The sequence below is a fragment of the Equus quagga genome, chromosome 17 (genome assembly GCF_021613505.1).
Source record: "Equus quagga isolate Etosha38 chromosome 17, UCLA_HA_Equagga_1.0, whole genome shotgun sequence".
In the NCBI taxonomy this organism is placed as follows: domain Eukaryota; kingdom Metazoa; phylum Chordata; class Mammalia; order Perissodactyla; family Equidae; genus Equus; species Equus quagga.
Window position 1 is genome coordinate 52,971,875 of NC_060283.1, and position 18,946 is coordinate 52,990,820.

General features: G+C 41.0%; 1 protein-coding gene across 2 annotated transcripts in view; it reads right to left on the reverse strand.

The window, feature by feature from the left end:
* The window catches only part of XRCC5 (X-ray repair cross complementing 5), a 91,939-nt gene that overhangs the window by 16,343 nt on the left and 56,650 nt on the right, over window positions 1-18,946 (reverse strand). For both annotated transcript variants that reach the window (XM_046644349.1, XM_046644348.1), the window contains exons 17-19: window positions 5,459-5,568; window positions 3,756-3,852; window positions 1,866-1,933 (exon numbers count right to left, since the gene is read on the reverse strand). In XM_046644349.1, the coding sequence (XP_046500305.1) occupies window positions 1,866-1,933; window positions 3,756-3,852; window positions 5,459-5,568 (275 nt within the window). The remainder of the gene's footprint in view (window positions 1-1,865; window positions 1,934-3,755; window positions 3,853-5,458; window positions 5,569-18,946) is intronic.

An 18,946-nucleotide genomic window follows, 5' to 3' on the forward strand; every position in this document is an offset into this window, starting at 1 on the left:
AAAAAAAATATAAAAAAAAATGTATATATTAAAATGTATATTCTAATAAAAAAAAAAATGGATTGATAAGCCTTTACCCTATGTGACAGCTGATTTTACGTGTCAACTTGGCTAGACTATGGCGCCCAGTTGCATCAAACACCGGTCTAGATGTTGTTGTGAAGTTATTTTGTGGATGTGATTAATATTTACAATCAGCTGACTTTAAGTAAAGATTAAAGATTACCCTCGATAATGCAGGTGGGCCTCATCCAGTCAGTGGAAGGAGTTCTGCCTTAAGACTGTATCACAGAAATGCTGCCTGAGTTTCCAGCTTGCTGGCCTGCCCTATAATTTCAGAGTGGCCAGCCCCCACAATTACGTTAGCCAATTCCTTAAAATAATCAACCTCCCCCTCATTCCTACACACGCTCTCACACACACACACACACACACACACACACTCTATTGGTTCTGTCTCTCTGGAGAACCCTCAATGATACAGCCCAGTTCAAGGGGGAACTGCTACCGTGACATTGTATAAAGTAATAAAGAGAAATAAAACCAAGCAGTTAAATGACATCCTCACAGTCCTGACTGCGGCAGAAGTGGGCACAGACAGCATGGGACCCCTCCCGAGACAATAATTGGCATCTTAGAGTATGCTTCTAAAATTCCAGGATCTTCCTGAAGGCAGGGACCATCTCGGCTCCTTAACAAAATGCTTTTGCCGGGCAAAGTGCTTAATAAAACTTCTACATTCTGACTGACTTCTCTCCCAACAATACTATGGTTTCTGTCAAATGTCTTTATTGAGTTGAAAATTGAAGGCATTTTAATTTGGCCTGAATTTAGCCATAGACTGAACATTTCCAGCCTGTTGCTGCCATGCCATCCCTTAACAGATTCCTGTCCGCCAGCCCCAGACCAAGCTGTCCCTCAGCCGGTGCACAGTTGCCTTTGAGGCTCCAGCACCTCCCGCTGCTACCTTGTAACTGTCGTTTGCGCTTCTAGAGGGCAGGGACGCTGTCTTATCACCCGATCTGCAGTGTCCAGCAGAGAGTAGAGGCTCAGGACACAACTGACAGCTGCCAGTGCCAGCAGGGCGGGATCAGTCAGCGACTGTAAGTTGAGGCTGAATGCTATGCACATGCTTTCGAGCTATTCATTTCATTAAAATTTCATCACAAACCTGAGGTATAGTGAAGGACTACCGAGCTAAACAACCACAGGTATTTGACTCATAGCTGAATCCCATTCAATACTTGTACACCAGACAGACAGGCCTTAATCTAACTATCTGTGTTGACCTGAAGCTCATGGGGTCTGCATACAGGGGGTCTCTTACTGAAAATGCCTGGATGCACCTCATGCTGGAACACTAGTGTTTCTCTACTTCGCCACGTATTACAATCACCGGAGGGGCTTTAAACATTCAAAACCATGCCAAGGACCCATCTCAGACCAAGAGTCTATAGGGGAGGGGGAAGGGGGCCTGGGCATCAGTATTTTTTTAAAAAAAAATAGCTCCCCACATGACTAACGTGTGGCCAGGGTGGGAATCACTGGGCTGCAAAGACTTCATAGTCTTTCCCAGGGTCTGGGCCAGGCTTGGTATGCTCTGTGGACTCCCTGAGCTCTAGAGCTAGGCAAGCTGGGATTCCAGGTGAGTTCTAGAACCATGACCATGGCCTACGGAAAACTGAGATTACAATTCCTCCCATGAGGATGCTACAGTTGAAGCAATTTGCATGTTGGCTGAAACTAAGAATGGGTACACTAAATTAGATAACCTTAAAATTGAACTTCTCAAGGAAGACTGGGCATCAAGAAAAGAATATCCATTGCGCTAATTCATCTAAAGACAGGGAGTTATTCCTCAATACCTTTTTGGCTTCCTCAGCTGTGACAGAGCTTCCTGAGGCTTCATCTTGGGTGATGAGAGTAATTCCATCTAAAAAGTAATTCACAGAGTAAAATCCAAGTACAAAGAATCAATTGCAACCCACTTTCCTCTCACCACACCTCTGCCCATCTCTGCACTGGAGAGTTTAAAACCAAAAGGTACTCTTCTTCATAAAAAATATAAAATTATAAAGGCACTTAATTTACACTGTTCCTTCCATCTTACATTATCCTTTCTCCTATTTTTGCTTGTGTAAAATAAAGGCCACGTCTTAAATGCTACCAACAGCATGAAGCCTTCCTTACTTAAATCCAGATAGAAATAATCTCTCCTTTAGAATTCTCAGATCAGTTTGTTTATTCCTTTGAAATGGCTCTCATCATATCTTATGCAAATATAACTATTTGTATAAATTTTATCTCTCCTAACAGGACTATACTTTTCTCCAGGGCAGGGACAAGGTTTTATTCATTTTTATATTCCCCTCGATCTAGTGCACAGCAGAAGCTCAGAAAATAAATGATAAGTGAATGACTGTATACTTTGGCCCAAATCCATTAGGCACCCAATATGGGAACTGCAGACATTCTGACTTCTAGTAGTGTTATTGGCTATTGATGGAACAGCAAGAAGGCTGGGGTCGGGAGGGAACACGCGCTTATCATGGCCATGTCTATCATTTAGTACACTCCATCAGTTTTAGCTCAGTGAGAGCAAATCACAGAAGGAAAATCTACCCTTCAGTTTTCTCTTCTTACGATTTTCTCCTGCATCAAGTGTCTGACGCATGAAATGCTTCCAGAATAGCACATGCATTTAACATCTGTTTGTACCTATAAACGGCATAGGTCACGTGTATTCTCAATAGGATAAAAGCTCTCAGAAAATATCTATCTTGTATATGTCCTGTAGGTTTCTTTTCAGCAAACAATTATGCTGGAGGGATTCAATAAATACCAAAACCAATCTCTTGCATCTACTGGGTTGGCAGCAGAGACACAAAAGTGATTTCAGTAAGCCTCATTCACCACCTATTCTAATTGCTGTTGCTCCCCAGTGCAGAAGTTAAAGGGTTGAAAAATGAACTGTCACAGAAATGGTTGCCTGTGTGATGAAAAGCTGCCTGCTAGAAGCTGGATAGATAGGCATGGAACTCCTTTATACAGAATTTGCACAGAAGGAGGCTGAAACTAATTTTGGGACCCTACTTCAAGTGAAAAGTTTCACAACTTTTCAACATCGTTTTTATGATATGTATTTTAATAGGTAATATCTTATACTTGGGTTCTGAAAGAAATTCAAGTCAGGTTAAAAAAAAAATGAGCAAAAAGCATGAAGGAAATCAAACAGCAAGCCTACAACTGAAAGAGTCTGTGTGGCCTTCTTTCTAAGCGTAATTTGCATCGGTCACTGTGAATAAGCAAGGCATGAGTGGCACTGGTGCATGAAGATGCTGGTCTGCTGATACGAAGCCCAAGGACATGGTAACGAAAGGCAGCAGGAGGGCAACGTGGGCGAGGTCAAGACAGTGTCGTGCACCCAGCAGGACTGAAAGGGTCTAACCATCTGAGAAAGGGGGCACTGTTGGCCTCACAGCTTCTTGCAGTAAACAGAAAGGCGCAATCCTGGAAACACGTCACACTGCTCAAAGCGTTTAAGATGGGGACTTATATGTTTACTTATTACTTATCATTTTCTCTTTATGCTTCTTAAGCAAGATTTTTAGTTCACTGAATCCTGAGCATTTCTCAAATCCACATGGAAAGTCATCAGGTCGCCCATAACACATCACACAATATAATTTATATTTAGAATTTATATTTAGAAAAATAGCATAACTACTTGAAGAAAATGACAGATGATACCTTACCCTGAATGACAATTTCCCAGAAGTGATGTAACTGTTTAGCTTCCACCCTCTCTCGAAGGGCTCGCAGGAAACTGTTGAAGCGCTGCTCTTCTGAGGACTGTGGGGCGGAGGAGGCAGCAAGTCAGGCACACACAACAACGAGTCACCCCCAGACCACAGTCCTACATACCCCGAATCCACCGCATTTAGAAAACAACATAAAATGCTCTTCTCTGGTAAATGGGGAACTGGCACCTCAAATTTCAGCCGTTTGCTGGGAGCTAGAAACCCTTCCATCTGTGGAAGGTACAGAGCTTCCCAGAGCCACACGGCTTTTTGGCGGGTGGTACTTTGGTTTTTAACCTTTAATATGGACAAATTCAAGGAAAGACAGAATAATTTAGTAAATGCTCATGTGCCCTCACCCAGCTTCAACGATGACCCACTCACCCAGGCTTGTTTCAGCTACACCTGTCTTCCCCCACAGCCCTCAGAACGTTTTGAAGCAAATGTCAATCATATTAGCTTACCTATAAATATTTCAGTAGGTAACATCTAAAATACATAGAAACTCAAAAAACAAAACCAACTCACAAAATATGGGAGCAAATAACCAGTCAGAATTCACATTTTCCCAATTATAAAACTTTCTTTTTGTTTTTCTTTCTTTTTTCCCCTACATTTTTACAGTTAAAAAAGGTCTCTACATTAAGATTGAATGATATGTCTCTAAAAGTCTCTTTTGATCCTCCCCCTTTTTTTTTAAAGAAACCCAGGGACCTTGTACTTTGAAGGACATGTGGTGGCAAGAGTGCACAGAGTATTACCAGATACTCCATCTAGCCCAGGGCAGTGCTAAAAAAGCAATGCAACATCGCCACCGTCTCCATCTTACCAAATCCTTCTCCCCGTGACTGTGGCTTAGTCTTACGCTGACTTGACTGCCAAAATTCTGTCTTTTATCTGCAGGGTCTTTGGATCATCTACTTTTGAATATTTTATTCTATTCTAATTTTAACAATTTTCTCATTTTCTTATCATTCTTTGTTAAGTACCTAAACAATCCAAGAATTAATTTATTCACTCAGCAAATATTTAATAAACACCCACATAGAACATACACTACAAGTATACCCACGTTAAAAAATATACTTTTTAATTTAAACTTGCTCACTTTTTCCTAGAGTTTATGTATAAAAGCCCAGAAATGAACTGGAAGATTTTTATAAGTATTTTCTAAAAACTCGTAACACAAACAAAAACCCACACAAAAGATGGAGTGGGGTGCCAAGTAATTAATTTTCAGTGTTCTTTTTTTCTGGCATTCAGATCCCTACTCCTGTCTTCACAAAATTCTTCTCAATAATCACAACAGTATACATTTTCTATCAATCTCCTAAAATAGCCCATCCTTTACAATACTGACTGGGCCACCAGAGGTTACAATGGAAATTTCCCTGGTTCCCCAAATAGGAATCATACAGCCAGGGCCAAACGGTAATAAAAAGCTAACTCCCAGGGGTAAAACACCCCACTCAACGCCCATCTCTCCTCCCCCTAATGACACGGATAGAAATTCGTTAGTCGTTTCCACCTCTCTCGGCACACACGTTATTCACAGTGACAGCGGTTCCTTCCCAAGCCCAGCTGATGCGTGGAGTGTATTCCCTCCCTGTGACAGTGCTCCACTGCTGAGGAAGAGGGTTAGGCCAGGACAGCGTTACCTCAATGGCTTCTTCCCGGAAGACTTTGATGCAGTCCATGCTCTTCATAAAATACGGTGTCTCGTTAGTATCCAAAAACTGTTCAATGTGCTTTATCAGCTGGTGACTCGCTAGAACATAAGGAAATACATTTATCTTTCTTGACCTGAGTGATGCTCGTTAGAGAGTGTCTGCTTGTGTGCCTCTAAGTATAAGTCACGGTTCACGAGCCTCACGGGCAGTGAGCACGGAGCCATACTTCTCTCAGCAGGGTGGGCAGGAAGGGGAGGGGAGATGCAGAATGCTGATTCCAAAAGTCTGTATTTGACAAGTTTGGGTACTACTTATTGATACTTGTCAAGAAATAAAATTTAAGGGCTGGCCAGCTCACGTAGCAGTTGAGTTTGTGTGCTCTGCTTCGGTGGCCCGGGGTTCACCAGTTCAGACCCTGGGTGCAGACCTACACACTGCTCATCAAGCCATGCTGTGCCAGGCGTCCATCATATAAAGTAGAGGAAGATGGGAAGAGATGTTAGCTCAGGGACGATCTTCCTCAGCAAAAAGAGGACTGACGGTGGATGTTGGTTCAGGGCTAATTCTTCCTCAAAAAAAGAAAAATATTTTTTAAAGATTGGCATCTGAAGTAACATCTGCTGCAATCTTTTTTTTGTGTTCTTCTTCTTCTCCCCAAAGCCCCCCAGTACATAGTTGTATATTCTAGTTGTGAGTGCCTTTGGTTGTGCTATGTGGGACGCCACCTCAGCATGGCCTGATGAGGAGTGCCATGTCTGCACCCAGGATCTGAACAGGCAAAACCCTGGGCCGTCGAGGCAGAGCGTGTGAACTTAAACCACTTGGCCACGGGGCCAGCCCCGATAAATAAAATTTAACTTTTAAAATGTTTAGAATTATAGCTAAATGTTCCTTTTGGAATTTCAAACACTAAGCTGTTTTTGTTTTTAAAAATTGTTGCTGTTGCGTTTGACTTTCCACCCAGAATTTAAGGGCCATTTGCGTTATTCAAACTGCCTTTCCTGATACAGTCATAGAAAACAGACCCTCTTGACCCGCCTCTAATTCCACTCAGGATAACTGTCAAACAGTGCCAGACAGTGAAAAGCAATGAGCCAGGGATATGCCATCTTCTACCAGTCCCAGGTCAAATTAGCAAAGACCAACCCTCACCTTAATTTAATAACATCCCTTTAGAATGAGAAATCCTTGCTACACATCTTCTGCCCTTAGCTGAACCTGAATATTCCCTATGTCACTCAGCACTCTCCAAGCAATGAATACTTAATAAACAATAACTGTCAGCAAGCAATGTCATAAACGCTACAGAAAGAGGAAAAATATTAATAATGTTACTGTTTTCAAGGAGGGTTGTAACTTGAGGCTGCCTCACAAACAAGCAATTCTTCAGTATGACAAAAGGCAGAGGAAAATAGAAACATGCAGGCATCAGGGAACTTAGGCTGCTGAGCACATCAAAACTGACCCTTACAATCTATGCAGAAGAAAAACCAAGGAGATGTGCACATTCATGGCCAAAAGGCTCCCTCTTACTTGTCCTCTGAAACCACTCACTAGCTGGCTATTCAGCAATTTATGCTGAATGGTCAAGATATTCTAAGACTGCATGTCCATCACAATCATGGCCTCATCTGAGCATTCTAATAGTTATGAATGTGTGTGTACACAATACTAATGAAAATCACTTTCAAGGCTCGCCCTCAAAGGCCACTAACTGAATCAGTGACCTGAGCATTGCTCAATGCCTTATGAAAGACATGAAACTCGGTGCCATCAACTTATTTCCCAAGGATTCTGCAGCATGTAGAAAGGATTAAAAAACTGGATGAAGTATTTTCTAATATGATAATTTTGCAGCAAGAGAAAAATATCCCTAGTAACCACTTCATCTCTTCTACCAACTAGGAGATTAGGATCTCCATTATTATAAAGTACTTAACAAACCCAAGGGATTAAAGAAAGACAACCTTGCAATTTCAGAAATCTTTACCAATGTATCCTGCATCAGGAATTAATACCCCACAGCCATTCGAAAGAGAGAAAGAATGTTCAGATGGGTCTTTTTAAACAAGGTAAATAATACCACCCTGATTAGTAGGCAGAGCAGAAAACCAACAAGCTCAAAGCAACAGAAACTATCTCCTTTCTTCAGCCTGGAAGGTGAAGTAACAGGCATGCTTGATATTTCCTATACCACTTATATCAGCCTACTTTCTCAGATAGTTTGATAGAAAGCTCATTGAGAGTTACATATCTGGGCACAAATAAGAGCTTTTACAGGCCAATGGTAATCCCAGAGACTCCAAGTTTCTCATTTCCTTTGAAGTAAGAATGGGGAATCTTAGCAAACTATAACATAAATGTTTCTCTTTGCTTGATTTAGTGATTTTCATTAATTTATCCTAGTATATATTTATTGTGTCACTGCTACATAAAAGACACTATGCTATGTCCTAAGGGAGATACAATTAAGGTGAAGATAAGATACTTGCAACTGAGGAGCTTACAGTCTCATAGGGGATATAACACACACACAAAAGTAAGAACAGGAGGTAAATGTGAAGAGGCCCATGAGTATTATGGAAATATGTCAACCGATCTCAATTTTTAAAAATCTTTGGTGATTATAAGAAAGCTTTATGAATTAACATGGCTTTTTTGGCTGGGCAATGAAAAACAGAATTTGCCATCATACAGCAGAAACAGAATGAGCAAAAATATGAAGAACTGAAGTGGGAAAGCACAGGGCGTGTCTGAAGAAAAGCCAGTAGCCCAGTATGTGGAGCCCCTGGACAGGAGTAGGGGAAGAAAAAGGAGCAGGAATTAGTCAGGAAAAGGCTGGAGGGAAGGGGGTTCCAAGAAGAAAGAACAGTATGTGTGAGGGTCCTGAGGCAGCATGGAGCTTGGCTCCTTAGCAAGTGTAGGAAAAAAGGGTTCAAGACCAAGCCTTCAAGGAGCTGCAACACTTAGAGGCTGGGCAGAGAGAGGCAGGGGAGCAGACAAAGGAGGCGAAGGAGGAATGGTCAGGGAGACAGGAGAAAACCAGGAGGACATGGGAGCACGGATACCAGGAGAGGAGATTACGTGAAGCGGAGAGCTGTCTGCTCTGTCACAGAGCATTACATAAGTCATATCACCTACCATTATTACATAAAGACTGCAGGGAAGAGTATGAAGAACACAAGAGATGAAGGACTGAAACTTAGGGAGTCCTTGGACCTGGGAGGCCATGTGGCAACTGAACAGGTACTGAAATGCTTTGCTAAAAACACAGCTTCCTGACACATTTTTATCTTAAAATAAGATGGAACGTACACACACACACAGTTGCCATCTTACAGAGAAAAATATTCAAAAGAGAATAAAATAAAGCAAATGCAAAAGCCAACAATCGATTTGCAGTAATGACGTGGGAAAGAAGGGATACAAAGAAAAGGAAGCGGGCGCCTCAGCACCCAGTTTCTATTTAAGATCGAAGTCCTTACGTATCTGTTGGCCTATCGGGATTTAGTTTTCTTATGTACATGTTAGACTGTTCTGTCCTTTCCTCCAGAAGGTTCAGGAACACAGGTAGATAAACATATCCAAACCGCCAATAAACCCAATGAATACAAAGAACCAGAATTTGCCCTTTTAGGAATAATCAGTTACATGGCCTGTGCATCTGGCCCATGATTCTGAATTCTGTCCCTCTGTCTAGACTATTTTGTGGTTCACTGACTGTAATGAACTATTTAACACCAGCAAATAGCTGTGATGGATTATGCTTTAACATACCGAATATGAGAATGGGATGTGCACAAGGGATTTCTCTTCCAAAGTTTGGTGGCATTTCACATTTCCCTGCCATTTTTAAAGATTTTATTATTTCCTTTTTCTCCCCAAAGCCCCCCGGTACATAGTTGTATATTCTTCGTTGTGGGTTCTTCTAGTTGTGGTATGTGGGACGCTGCCTCAGCGTGGTCTGATGAGCAGTGCCATGTCCGCGGCCAGGATTCGAACCAACGAAACACTGGGCCGCCTGCAGCGGAGCGCGCGAACTTAACCACTCGGCCACGGGGCCAGCCCCTCCCTGCCATTTTTAATAAAAGTAAAATGCAGAAATGGCTGACAAAAATAATATTCTACTTTGGCTGGATTACACTTTTGACTCCCACTTCCTCCTTGCTCCCCATAAAGGAAATGCTCATCATCAGGGTGCTTTCCTCTGCTTCTACATCAATTACAGAGCTAAGGAATGGCCTGTCAGTCCTCAAACTCAGTAAATCACAGCCCCAATTATAACTCACCAAAATGCTTTTCAGAATTATTCAGAGGCTCAATAATATTCATTAGAAGCTAATATAAAAAATGGCCACTGGAAGGGCCATCCATCTTGGGATAGTAAGTCAAGCAAGGGTCATCACTTATCTCAAGGAGTCTATTCTGGATTTCAGAAACGTCTGCTCTGGATTTTGAGGTTTTAAATATGGGCATTATATACCAACCTAGCATCTTACCTGAGTACAGATTGCTGATACACAGAATGAGTCTCGATATAATAATACTTCAGTATTATACCAAAAATGCAATCCAGATTCTTAAGTGTTATGCAAGACTAAAATGGGAGAGTTTTCTTGGTTAATCTGAAACATTCGCTTTTCCTTTCCAGAGAAAACATTCGACAGCATCCACAGTCTAGAGAATGAATCACCTCCCTTCTTGCTGCACAGACACAGCAGCCAAAACCCCCAAGGCCACACGCCTGTCAGCCCAACTTCACACTTACTTACTACTCCCCCGTCCTCTGCAAAGATGTTTCCAACAAAGTGAAAGGAAGTCATTTATTGCAGGTTTTTTCCCTCCATCACACAGAGCCAAAAAAGCAGTAGGTTCACTCATCTGTCACATAGTATGTAGAAAGGATTGGAAAGCCATCTCAAACGATTTTGCTGAACCCAGGCATCATTCAAGATGTTTCCCAATTGAAGTCTTCTCACTAACTCAGTGCCTCGTGTGAATTTTACCTCATGAAGAGGTGCACATTTTGCAGATGTTAGCAGTTAAATTATTTCTAAAATGTTAGGAACAGATTTACATAGCCAATGACAATGGCATCTTTATAAAACAAAATAAAAAAGTGACAATAAAAATCAAGCACTTAAATAAGTATATGGTCAAGTCAGTCATTAAGAAATAAAAAGGAATACTATCTATCAGCAAACAAAACTCTAAGCAAGTAGTCCAGTTTGCCACCAATTAAATCCACATGTAAATTATGATCACCGTTTTAAACTAGAAACTTCCAAGAAACATTTGCCTGATAAGAAATCAAGTCTGTGGTTTAACACAGACAACTGAAACAGAAACGGATCACAAACAGGCTTCCTTATGTCTCTTTACTCTAAGACATAAATCAGCCATTGTGGGTAGAGGCTATGTGTATATCAGTCAGGGTCCAACCAGAAGAACAGAAATCTCTCTGAATATTTAACACAGGAAATTTAATGCAGGCAATTGTTACACAGGTGGTGAAGAGCTGTAAAGCCAACTGAGAACAGTGCTGTCACCCAGAGATCAGCAACAGCGAGCAGCTCTTAGCATCCCTTGGCAGTGCAAGGAAAGGAAAAGAAAAAAGAAAGGCATAACCAGAGCTCAGAGGGCTGTGATGAGAGCTGCAGCCCTGGAGGACCAGAGATACTGCCCAACACAGAAATGGAGAAAGAGAAATACCCCGGCTTCTGCCTCCCTCCTTATTTCCCACCAGGGTCTCTCATCGGCTGAACCCAGCAGGAAGTCAGGAGATGTGAAAGCCTGGGAAACGCAACTGCAGAGACCAGCTCTGCCTCCCTCCTCCCTGCAGATCCAGTGCACACAGGTGAAGGGCGAGGAGTGGACCAGGGGCCATGGGCACAGTGTGCTATGATGAACCTACAGAGGTGGATGCCCCATCTTATGCACGGGAGGGATACTTCCAAGAGATAGAAATGAACAAGGTATTCTTTAATTTAAATAATAAGGAATGATCAAATGCATAGGTTTTCTTCTTTTCTTCTTTGTAGTGAGGTAGGATACAATAAAATTCAATTCAAAGTCATTGAAAAGGTTCACAAGTATATTTAAAGCTTTTCCTAGACATTTAAATTTTTTAAAAGTTGTAATTCTATAAAAACAGAATTATGTAAAAAACATAATTTTCACTTCTACTTGAAACATCTTCAGAGTTACACACATTTCCCCTTCCTCAGGTTTAACACAGTGAAGCACCGCACACAGTGCCACACAACTGTGTGGACCGTGATGACAAAGCAGAGGAACCAGACGTGAATGAACCCTTCTCACGGTGCTCATGTCCTTTCAGATGTCAAATACACTTCTGAAAAGTTAAACGCAAAAAGAAGGTATCCTAAATATTTTTCCTCTAAATGACAAAAATACGTTGATTTATTTCTTAAAAATCCTTTCTGATTCCACTTTCAAAAGAGTTCGGATCTAAGATCCCAGGAAGAACCTGGCCTGAATGTCTGTGCTCCTTGGTCTGGTATTCCTGTTTTAAGTTTTGCAGTCTTTAGCGAAATATTCTTGTTGGGGAAAAAGGAAATCACTGGGTGGCAACAAAAGAAACCAAGAACTTGGAAAAAAGTATAAGGTTTATGAACCTGAAAATGACACGAAATGTTGTCTTGCTTTTCAGCAGCTGGCCTGTGAAGCAGACACAGTTCTGTTCTGTGCTTGCCTCCTCCCTGTCCTGCCCCCTTTCAAAAACTGTTCCGAGAGACCCTCTGCCCCAGACTTCCTCATCTAGCAGAGAGAAGCTGCCTGCCTCCCTTTCAAGAACAGAGAAAGTCAGTAGATAAGACACAGAGGTGAACACCACCGCCATAACATGATGCGTGAGCAGCAGCACAGGAAATTGAACTAAGGTACATAAAGTGCTGACCACCTCCAGAGACACAGCCCGGGCTGTTTATTATTATTTTTCTTACCAATAACTAAAAAAGTCAATTAAAACCTTACTGTTAAAGCTCCACAAGTTTAGTCACAGCCCATTTTTTCATGCTTAACGATTTTCTCATTAAATGTAGTAATTTCCTACAAATTGCACTAATAAAAGTAAGTCCTGCTGGGTGTTTTCCCCCCTTTTTAAATGCTGCCTTTTCATTGATGTGTTAAATTAAAACCCCAGGCACAAGGAGCAGAGCAAATGCAAAGTCTTTATTGGCAGAATCCATTCCTGCAGACTATAAGATCTCTCTCGTTTTATTTTTGTTTTTATTTGAGCTAACTGTGTTAGTCCTACTTTGTAGCCACAGGAAGAATGACACGGAAGGTCTCTTGGTCTTAGCTCACTCTAGAGAAAAGGTGATAGCATTAGCTAATGAGAATCTAGAAAAATGGCATCCAGTTAGCCCACTGGTTGCAAACTCAATTTATGTAAGAGAACATTATGACATGTCTTTTTCATTCTGGATGAATAATATTTCTCATCTTAAATAACGTGGATGTAAGACCAGATCTGTTCCCCAGTCAGCTGGAAAATTTTAAGCGTCCTGTTCAATGGGTGGGTTCCCTGGCATTCTATGGTCTTTTAACTTTTTATCAAAACATCCAATTTAACCCACTAAACATGTCTCACAAAATCTGGAGATTATCACTTAATATTTACAGGGCATACAGCAATTAACTAAAGACCAAAGAACATCCACTCAGAGTAATTTCTCCAATTCCAGGAAGGAGTGCACTTAAAGTGCAAAACTGAGACATGATGCTAACATAAGAAAGAAAACTAAAGAAAGACTTTCTCATCAAATGAGAAAGTGATTTCTTTGGCTCGCTTACGTTATATGTCATACTCTTGGCAGTATGTGTTGGGGTGGGGGTAGGGAGAGAGCAGAAAAAGAGGGTCTCCACAATTTTCAAAAGACCTAGAATTCTAAAACTTGGCACAGCTTACTAAAATAAAAATGATATAGAAGAATTAAGAACCTTACCATCTAGACTTGATCCCATTCCAGATAGGCAGCAGGAGGGAGGCAGAAGGCAAGATGACAGTGTTTGGTACTGTAGCAATTTTACAGTATCTGTCTAGCTTCATACCTGGGTGGAAGTCATCAAAGGAATGCAAGAAGTGAGCAGAAGGAACCAAGTAGCCATAGTAACAGTGCAGCCAAGAGGAAACACTCTGGAACAGGAGACCGATCTGGCAATGGGATCCAATTAAAAGTTGGTAATTGAATGGAACTGAAATTCACGTATCACTTGAATAGATACAGTGAGTGGTGAGGCAGAGTCCTCAGCCAGGAGAGAAGCAGGCGGTCACTGGCTAACGTGCTTTCGTAGATGATGGAGGAGGGGAGGCAGCACACAGCATTTTACAATGTCTCAAGAATTTGAGCCATTCTTAAAAGGAAATATGAAGTACCAGATATTTCTAAACAACTGTATTCCATGTAATGAATCTTTCTAAAAATTGATAAATAATGATGCCGCCTTGTGTTTATACGGTATGTTTCCTTAAGGACCCCTCAGATCTTTCTTTTTTTCCCATTTCACTTTTTCTTCCTCTATCTTTTTCTGATTTTGTGAAGAAAGTTGTATAATATTCTAGGGCTCAAAATACAGAGATACTATTTTTCTCTACTTATTCTTTGATGGGGCTAAGATTTATGAATTGATCCAGTGAACCTGAGAATTAATTCTGTTGTAATTCAAAAATTCAAATTGTTATTATTCCCAAGCGCTACTTTGTAAAAGTCAACAATGGAAACAAAAAAATTGCTATTACCCAGCAGTATTCAGAGAACAAAAACAGATGGAGATTACGTGTCCCACTGATGGCAGACTAGCAGCAGCATCTCTGGTGATAAATCGTACTACAACAAAACCACTACTGGGCATTGGTATCCTAGGATATACTAGCTCTTAAATCACAAGCATCTCTCTAGAGTAGGACTGGGGGGTGAGAAAAAAGAATGGACATGCTTTGTGGAAGGGATATCATGAGCAAACACAGAGGCAGGAAAGCCAATGTCACAAGGTTATCAGCAGGAATACAGTTTGTTTGAGTACAGGGTTCACAGAAGGGACCTGTAGAAGATGGGTCAGAATGGCACGGTGGGACCAGATTGTAGAAAGCCTTGAATGGGGACTAATTTCAAGGACAAGGGAGTGATTAAGAAGGGCTGACCCATAATCAAATCTGCTAACTCTGTACCAACATACATGATGAGTGAAACAAGGAGAACTCTGAGCACAATTAAGATAGGATGCTATGCCTGTCCAATGGTGAAGTAATAAAAGCCTGAGTTAGGATAGTGGTAGTATGGAAAGGAAGAAACAAACAGATCTAGAAAATGATCAGAAATTAGAAGAGAATTAGAAATGGGTACAAAGTGGGCAGAAATGCTCATCAACAGTAAACTTCAGAGGCAAAACAGCAGCGACAAAAATCCCTTATTTCTGACAGAAGTCCCATTCGCACCCCAGCAGAAGCACGCCCCATCACTTGGGCTGCTGCCTTACCCAGGATCCCTTTCTTTGGGCCTTCTCCTATCCAGCCTTTCACGGCTCTGGTTATGCCAACCTCCTCCATGAACTCTTCCTCACAGTGGCCACCCACTTGTCTCTATAGCTACATGCTGCCTTCATGAACTATCTGTGCATCTACCTAGGTTATCCTGTGCTCTAGACCCCACAACTCTCCCTTACTCAAGGATCTCGTCTAGTCTCCTGCCTTTATAGACTGTCTCTATGGTGACTTCTCCCAGATTTGTATTTATAACCCAGACCTTTTTCCTGAAGTCCAGACCTGTTTAGCCAACTCAATATATCTTCCCCTTCTCAGCGAACAGCAATTCCTTCCAGATAAGGCCAAAAATCTTGGGAGTCATCCTTGACTTGTTTCTTTCTCTCACATCTTACATTCAAACCATCAGCAAAACCTGCCAATTCTACTTTCAAAACATATCAAAAATATGACCGCTTCTCACTACCTCCACCACTACCTCTCTCACTTGGATTACTACAATAGCCTTCTAACTCTAACTCATCTGCCTACTTCAACCTTACCCAATATCAGCCAGAGTACCTTTTAAAACAGAAGTTGATCAGATCATCACCTAATTAGAACGCTTCAGTGGTTTCCCATTTCACTCAGCATAAAAGCAAAAAGGTCTAGGAGGCCCTACGTGATATGTGCCCCAGCTACCTCTCTGATCTCCTTTCCTACTTCTTTCCTCCAGCCACACTGGCCTCTCTGATGCTCCTGGATGAAGACAAATACACTCCTGCTTCAGATGAACACGCTGCTCCCTCTGTCTGCAAAGCTGTCCCCAGAGATACCCACCAGGCTCTCTCCTCCACTTTCCTCAATTCTCTGTTCAGATGACACCCCAAAAGTGAGCCTTCTTTGATCTTCTACATAAAATCACAAGCCCATCTCCCCAGAGCATGCACTATCCCACTAGCTCGTTTTAATATTTTCTGTAGTGCTGTCTTGAGATGAACAGTGTTTCACCAAAATTCACGTCCTTCCCAGAACCTCAGAATGTGACCTAATTTGGAAACAGGCTCTTGCAGATGTAATCAAGTTAAGACGAGGTCATCAGGGTGGGTCCTAAACCAACATGACTGGTGTCGTTACAAGAGGTAAATCTGGACACAGACGCACAGAGAGAACTCCAAGTGAAGATGGCGGCAGAGATTAAAGTGACGCATCTGCAAGCCGAGGAACACCAGGGACAGCCAGCTCTCACCAAAAGCTGGGAGAGCGGCATGGACTAGGTTCTCCCTCAGAGGAACGCATCGTTCCGGCACCTTCACTTTGGACTGCTAGCCTCCAGAACTGTGAGAAAATAAACTTCTGCTGTTTTAAGCCAGCCGGTGTGTGGTACTTTGTTACAGCAGCCCCAGGAAACTAACACAAGTGCTTATCACCGTTTGACATATACATGCGTATTTGTTTACTCTCTCACAGGAGGATGCTGGCCGTTTGCTGAATGGATGGACAATGATCTAGGCTCACTGGTTCACTCCTCTGAAAGCCTACGCAGTGAAGATGACATTTTGTGGTCCTTCACTTCATACCCATACACTGCATATTCAGTATTGGTTATCTCTAAGGGGAACGGAAATTCTAGAACTTTTTAATCATCACTCCTCACCTTAATTTTACAGAGATAGAAATGGTTAAAATAAAGCTCTACAGAAGGGGGAAATACATAGACAAAGAGTAACAGGCTCTGTAAGAGACGTGTGCAGGTCCATGTGGAGAGACGTCATTTCCAACACTATCACGACTACGCGCCCGCAGGCACCTTTGTTGTTGTTGCTGACTAAGTATGACTTAGCCCCATCCCATTTTCTTTTAGTTCTTTTTTCTCCTCTTAGATCAAGTTGCTTGATCCCACTGGTAAAAGGGGGAGTTCTCCCAAAATGTACTGCCTATTGGCTATAACTCCAATTTACCATGCCTTAAAACCATTAACCATCTTGACTACAACCTAGAAGATTAACAGAGATTAACAGGGTTATTCCTATGAAGAGAAAGGGAGAAAGCAAGACAGATAGAGAATGCGTATGGAGAGGGTTCGGAAGAGAGGTGGCCAATGAAGGAGGAGACTTCTCCTTTTTAATTTCACATACTACCAGATTACCATTTAATTTTTTCCAATGAGCATGTACTTATTTTTTAATGAGGAGAAGCCTAAGGAGCAATTAAACATGTAAGAGGCTACCATATAAGTAGACAATAAACAACTGTTTCTATTTCTAATGAGTCCTAAATGGAAAGATTTTTTTTTATGGGTTGGATTTACTGATAGTAAAACTCAGAATATTTCTATGCCATTGACTCTCTTTTATTCTTTCTGCATCTCTACTTCTTTCTGTTTATTACTCATATACTTAAAAGGCAGGATTAAAAAGGACCTTAGAAATTATTTAATCTCACCTACTGTCCTCAGGAAAGTCTACTAATGTGAACCAGATTTGCTGCAGGCAAGTCTCATCTTTGGTTTGTAGATTCAACCCTCCCTATAACTCCATATATTTAAAATTCCAATGTATAAGTCTTGCTGACTTCATCATAGTCTATCTAAGAGTAGGTAGAAATGGGGACAAGTATGGGATAATTCAACCTTAGTTATTCCATATATTTTCTTCTCAATGTATGAGACAAATAGCGACTCAAACAAAACAAACTCGTGCTTGAGAAAAATGGCACCAAAGAAAAAACAAATGAAAGGAGGGAAGAGTGAATCTATAAATGTTCCAAATCTATAAACATTGACCTAAGACTTGATATACTAAAATTCCTATTGTCATTGACATGTAATTGGCTTTCAACTCTCACAACTAACTTGTGCTCTAACAAGTTCCTGAAATCTGACAATTTTTCCTGTACTGAGTAAGCTTTCATTTCTTTTCATTTCATACTAATGTAAATGAATTCCTCCCACAAGCAGAGGATTCTGAATCACAAACATAATCCTGTGATACATGCATCTAAGTTTATTTTTTTTAAAACTTCAATACTTGAAGACCTTTATTTAAAATACACTCCATTGCCTGAACGGACAATGTTTTCTTTATTGGTACTCTGTAGAAATTCACTTGGCTCTCTAGTTTTTGCTTAGCTAGGCGAGGCAAAAATAATAACGGTCTCACTAGCCCACAGGGTCTCAAGGTGAAAAACTTTCAAGACTCAGCACACTATGGAGAACATCTGGATAGAAAATCAACAAAGATACAGATCTGAACAGACTATCATCCAAATGACATGACATTTACAGAACCCTCAACCTAACAACAGCAGAATACACATTCTTTTAAAGGGCATATGGAACATTTGTGAGAACAGACTATATGCTAAGCCATAAAACAAGTCTCAATAAACTTAAAAGGGTTAAAGCCATTCAAAATATGTTCTTCAATTACAAAAGAATTAAATTAAAAATCAACAACAGGGGGCCAGCCCAGTGATAAAGTAGTTAAGATACTGTGCTCCAATTTGGCAGCCCGGGGTTTGCAGGTTTGGATCCCAGGCACAGACACACACACCATTTGTCAAGCCATGCTTTGGCAGCCTCCCACATACAAAATTGGCACAGATGTCAGGTCAGGGCCAATCTTCTTCACACACACACACACAAAAATCAACAACAGAAAGAAATTTGGGAAATCTCCAATATTTGGAAATTAAACAAGACACTTCTAAATAATCCAAAGATCAAAGAAGTAAACACAAAAGAAATTAGAAACTATTTGAACTGGACAAATATGAAAACACAATGTATCACAATTTATGGTGTGCAATTAAAGAACTGGCAAAGTGTACAGCTTTAAATGCCTACATTAGGAAAGAAATGAGGTTTCAAATCAATAACCTAAGCTTCTACCTTAAGAAAAAGAGGAGGAAATTAAATTCAAAGCAAGCAAAAGGAAGGCATAATAAAGATCACAGCAGAAATCAATGAAATGAAAAAAAAAAAAAAAAAA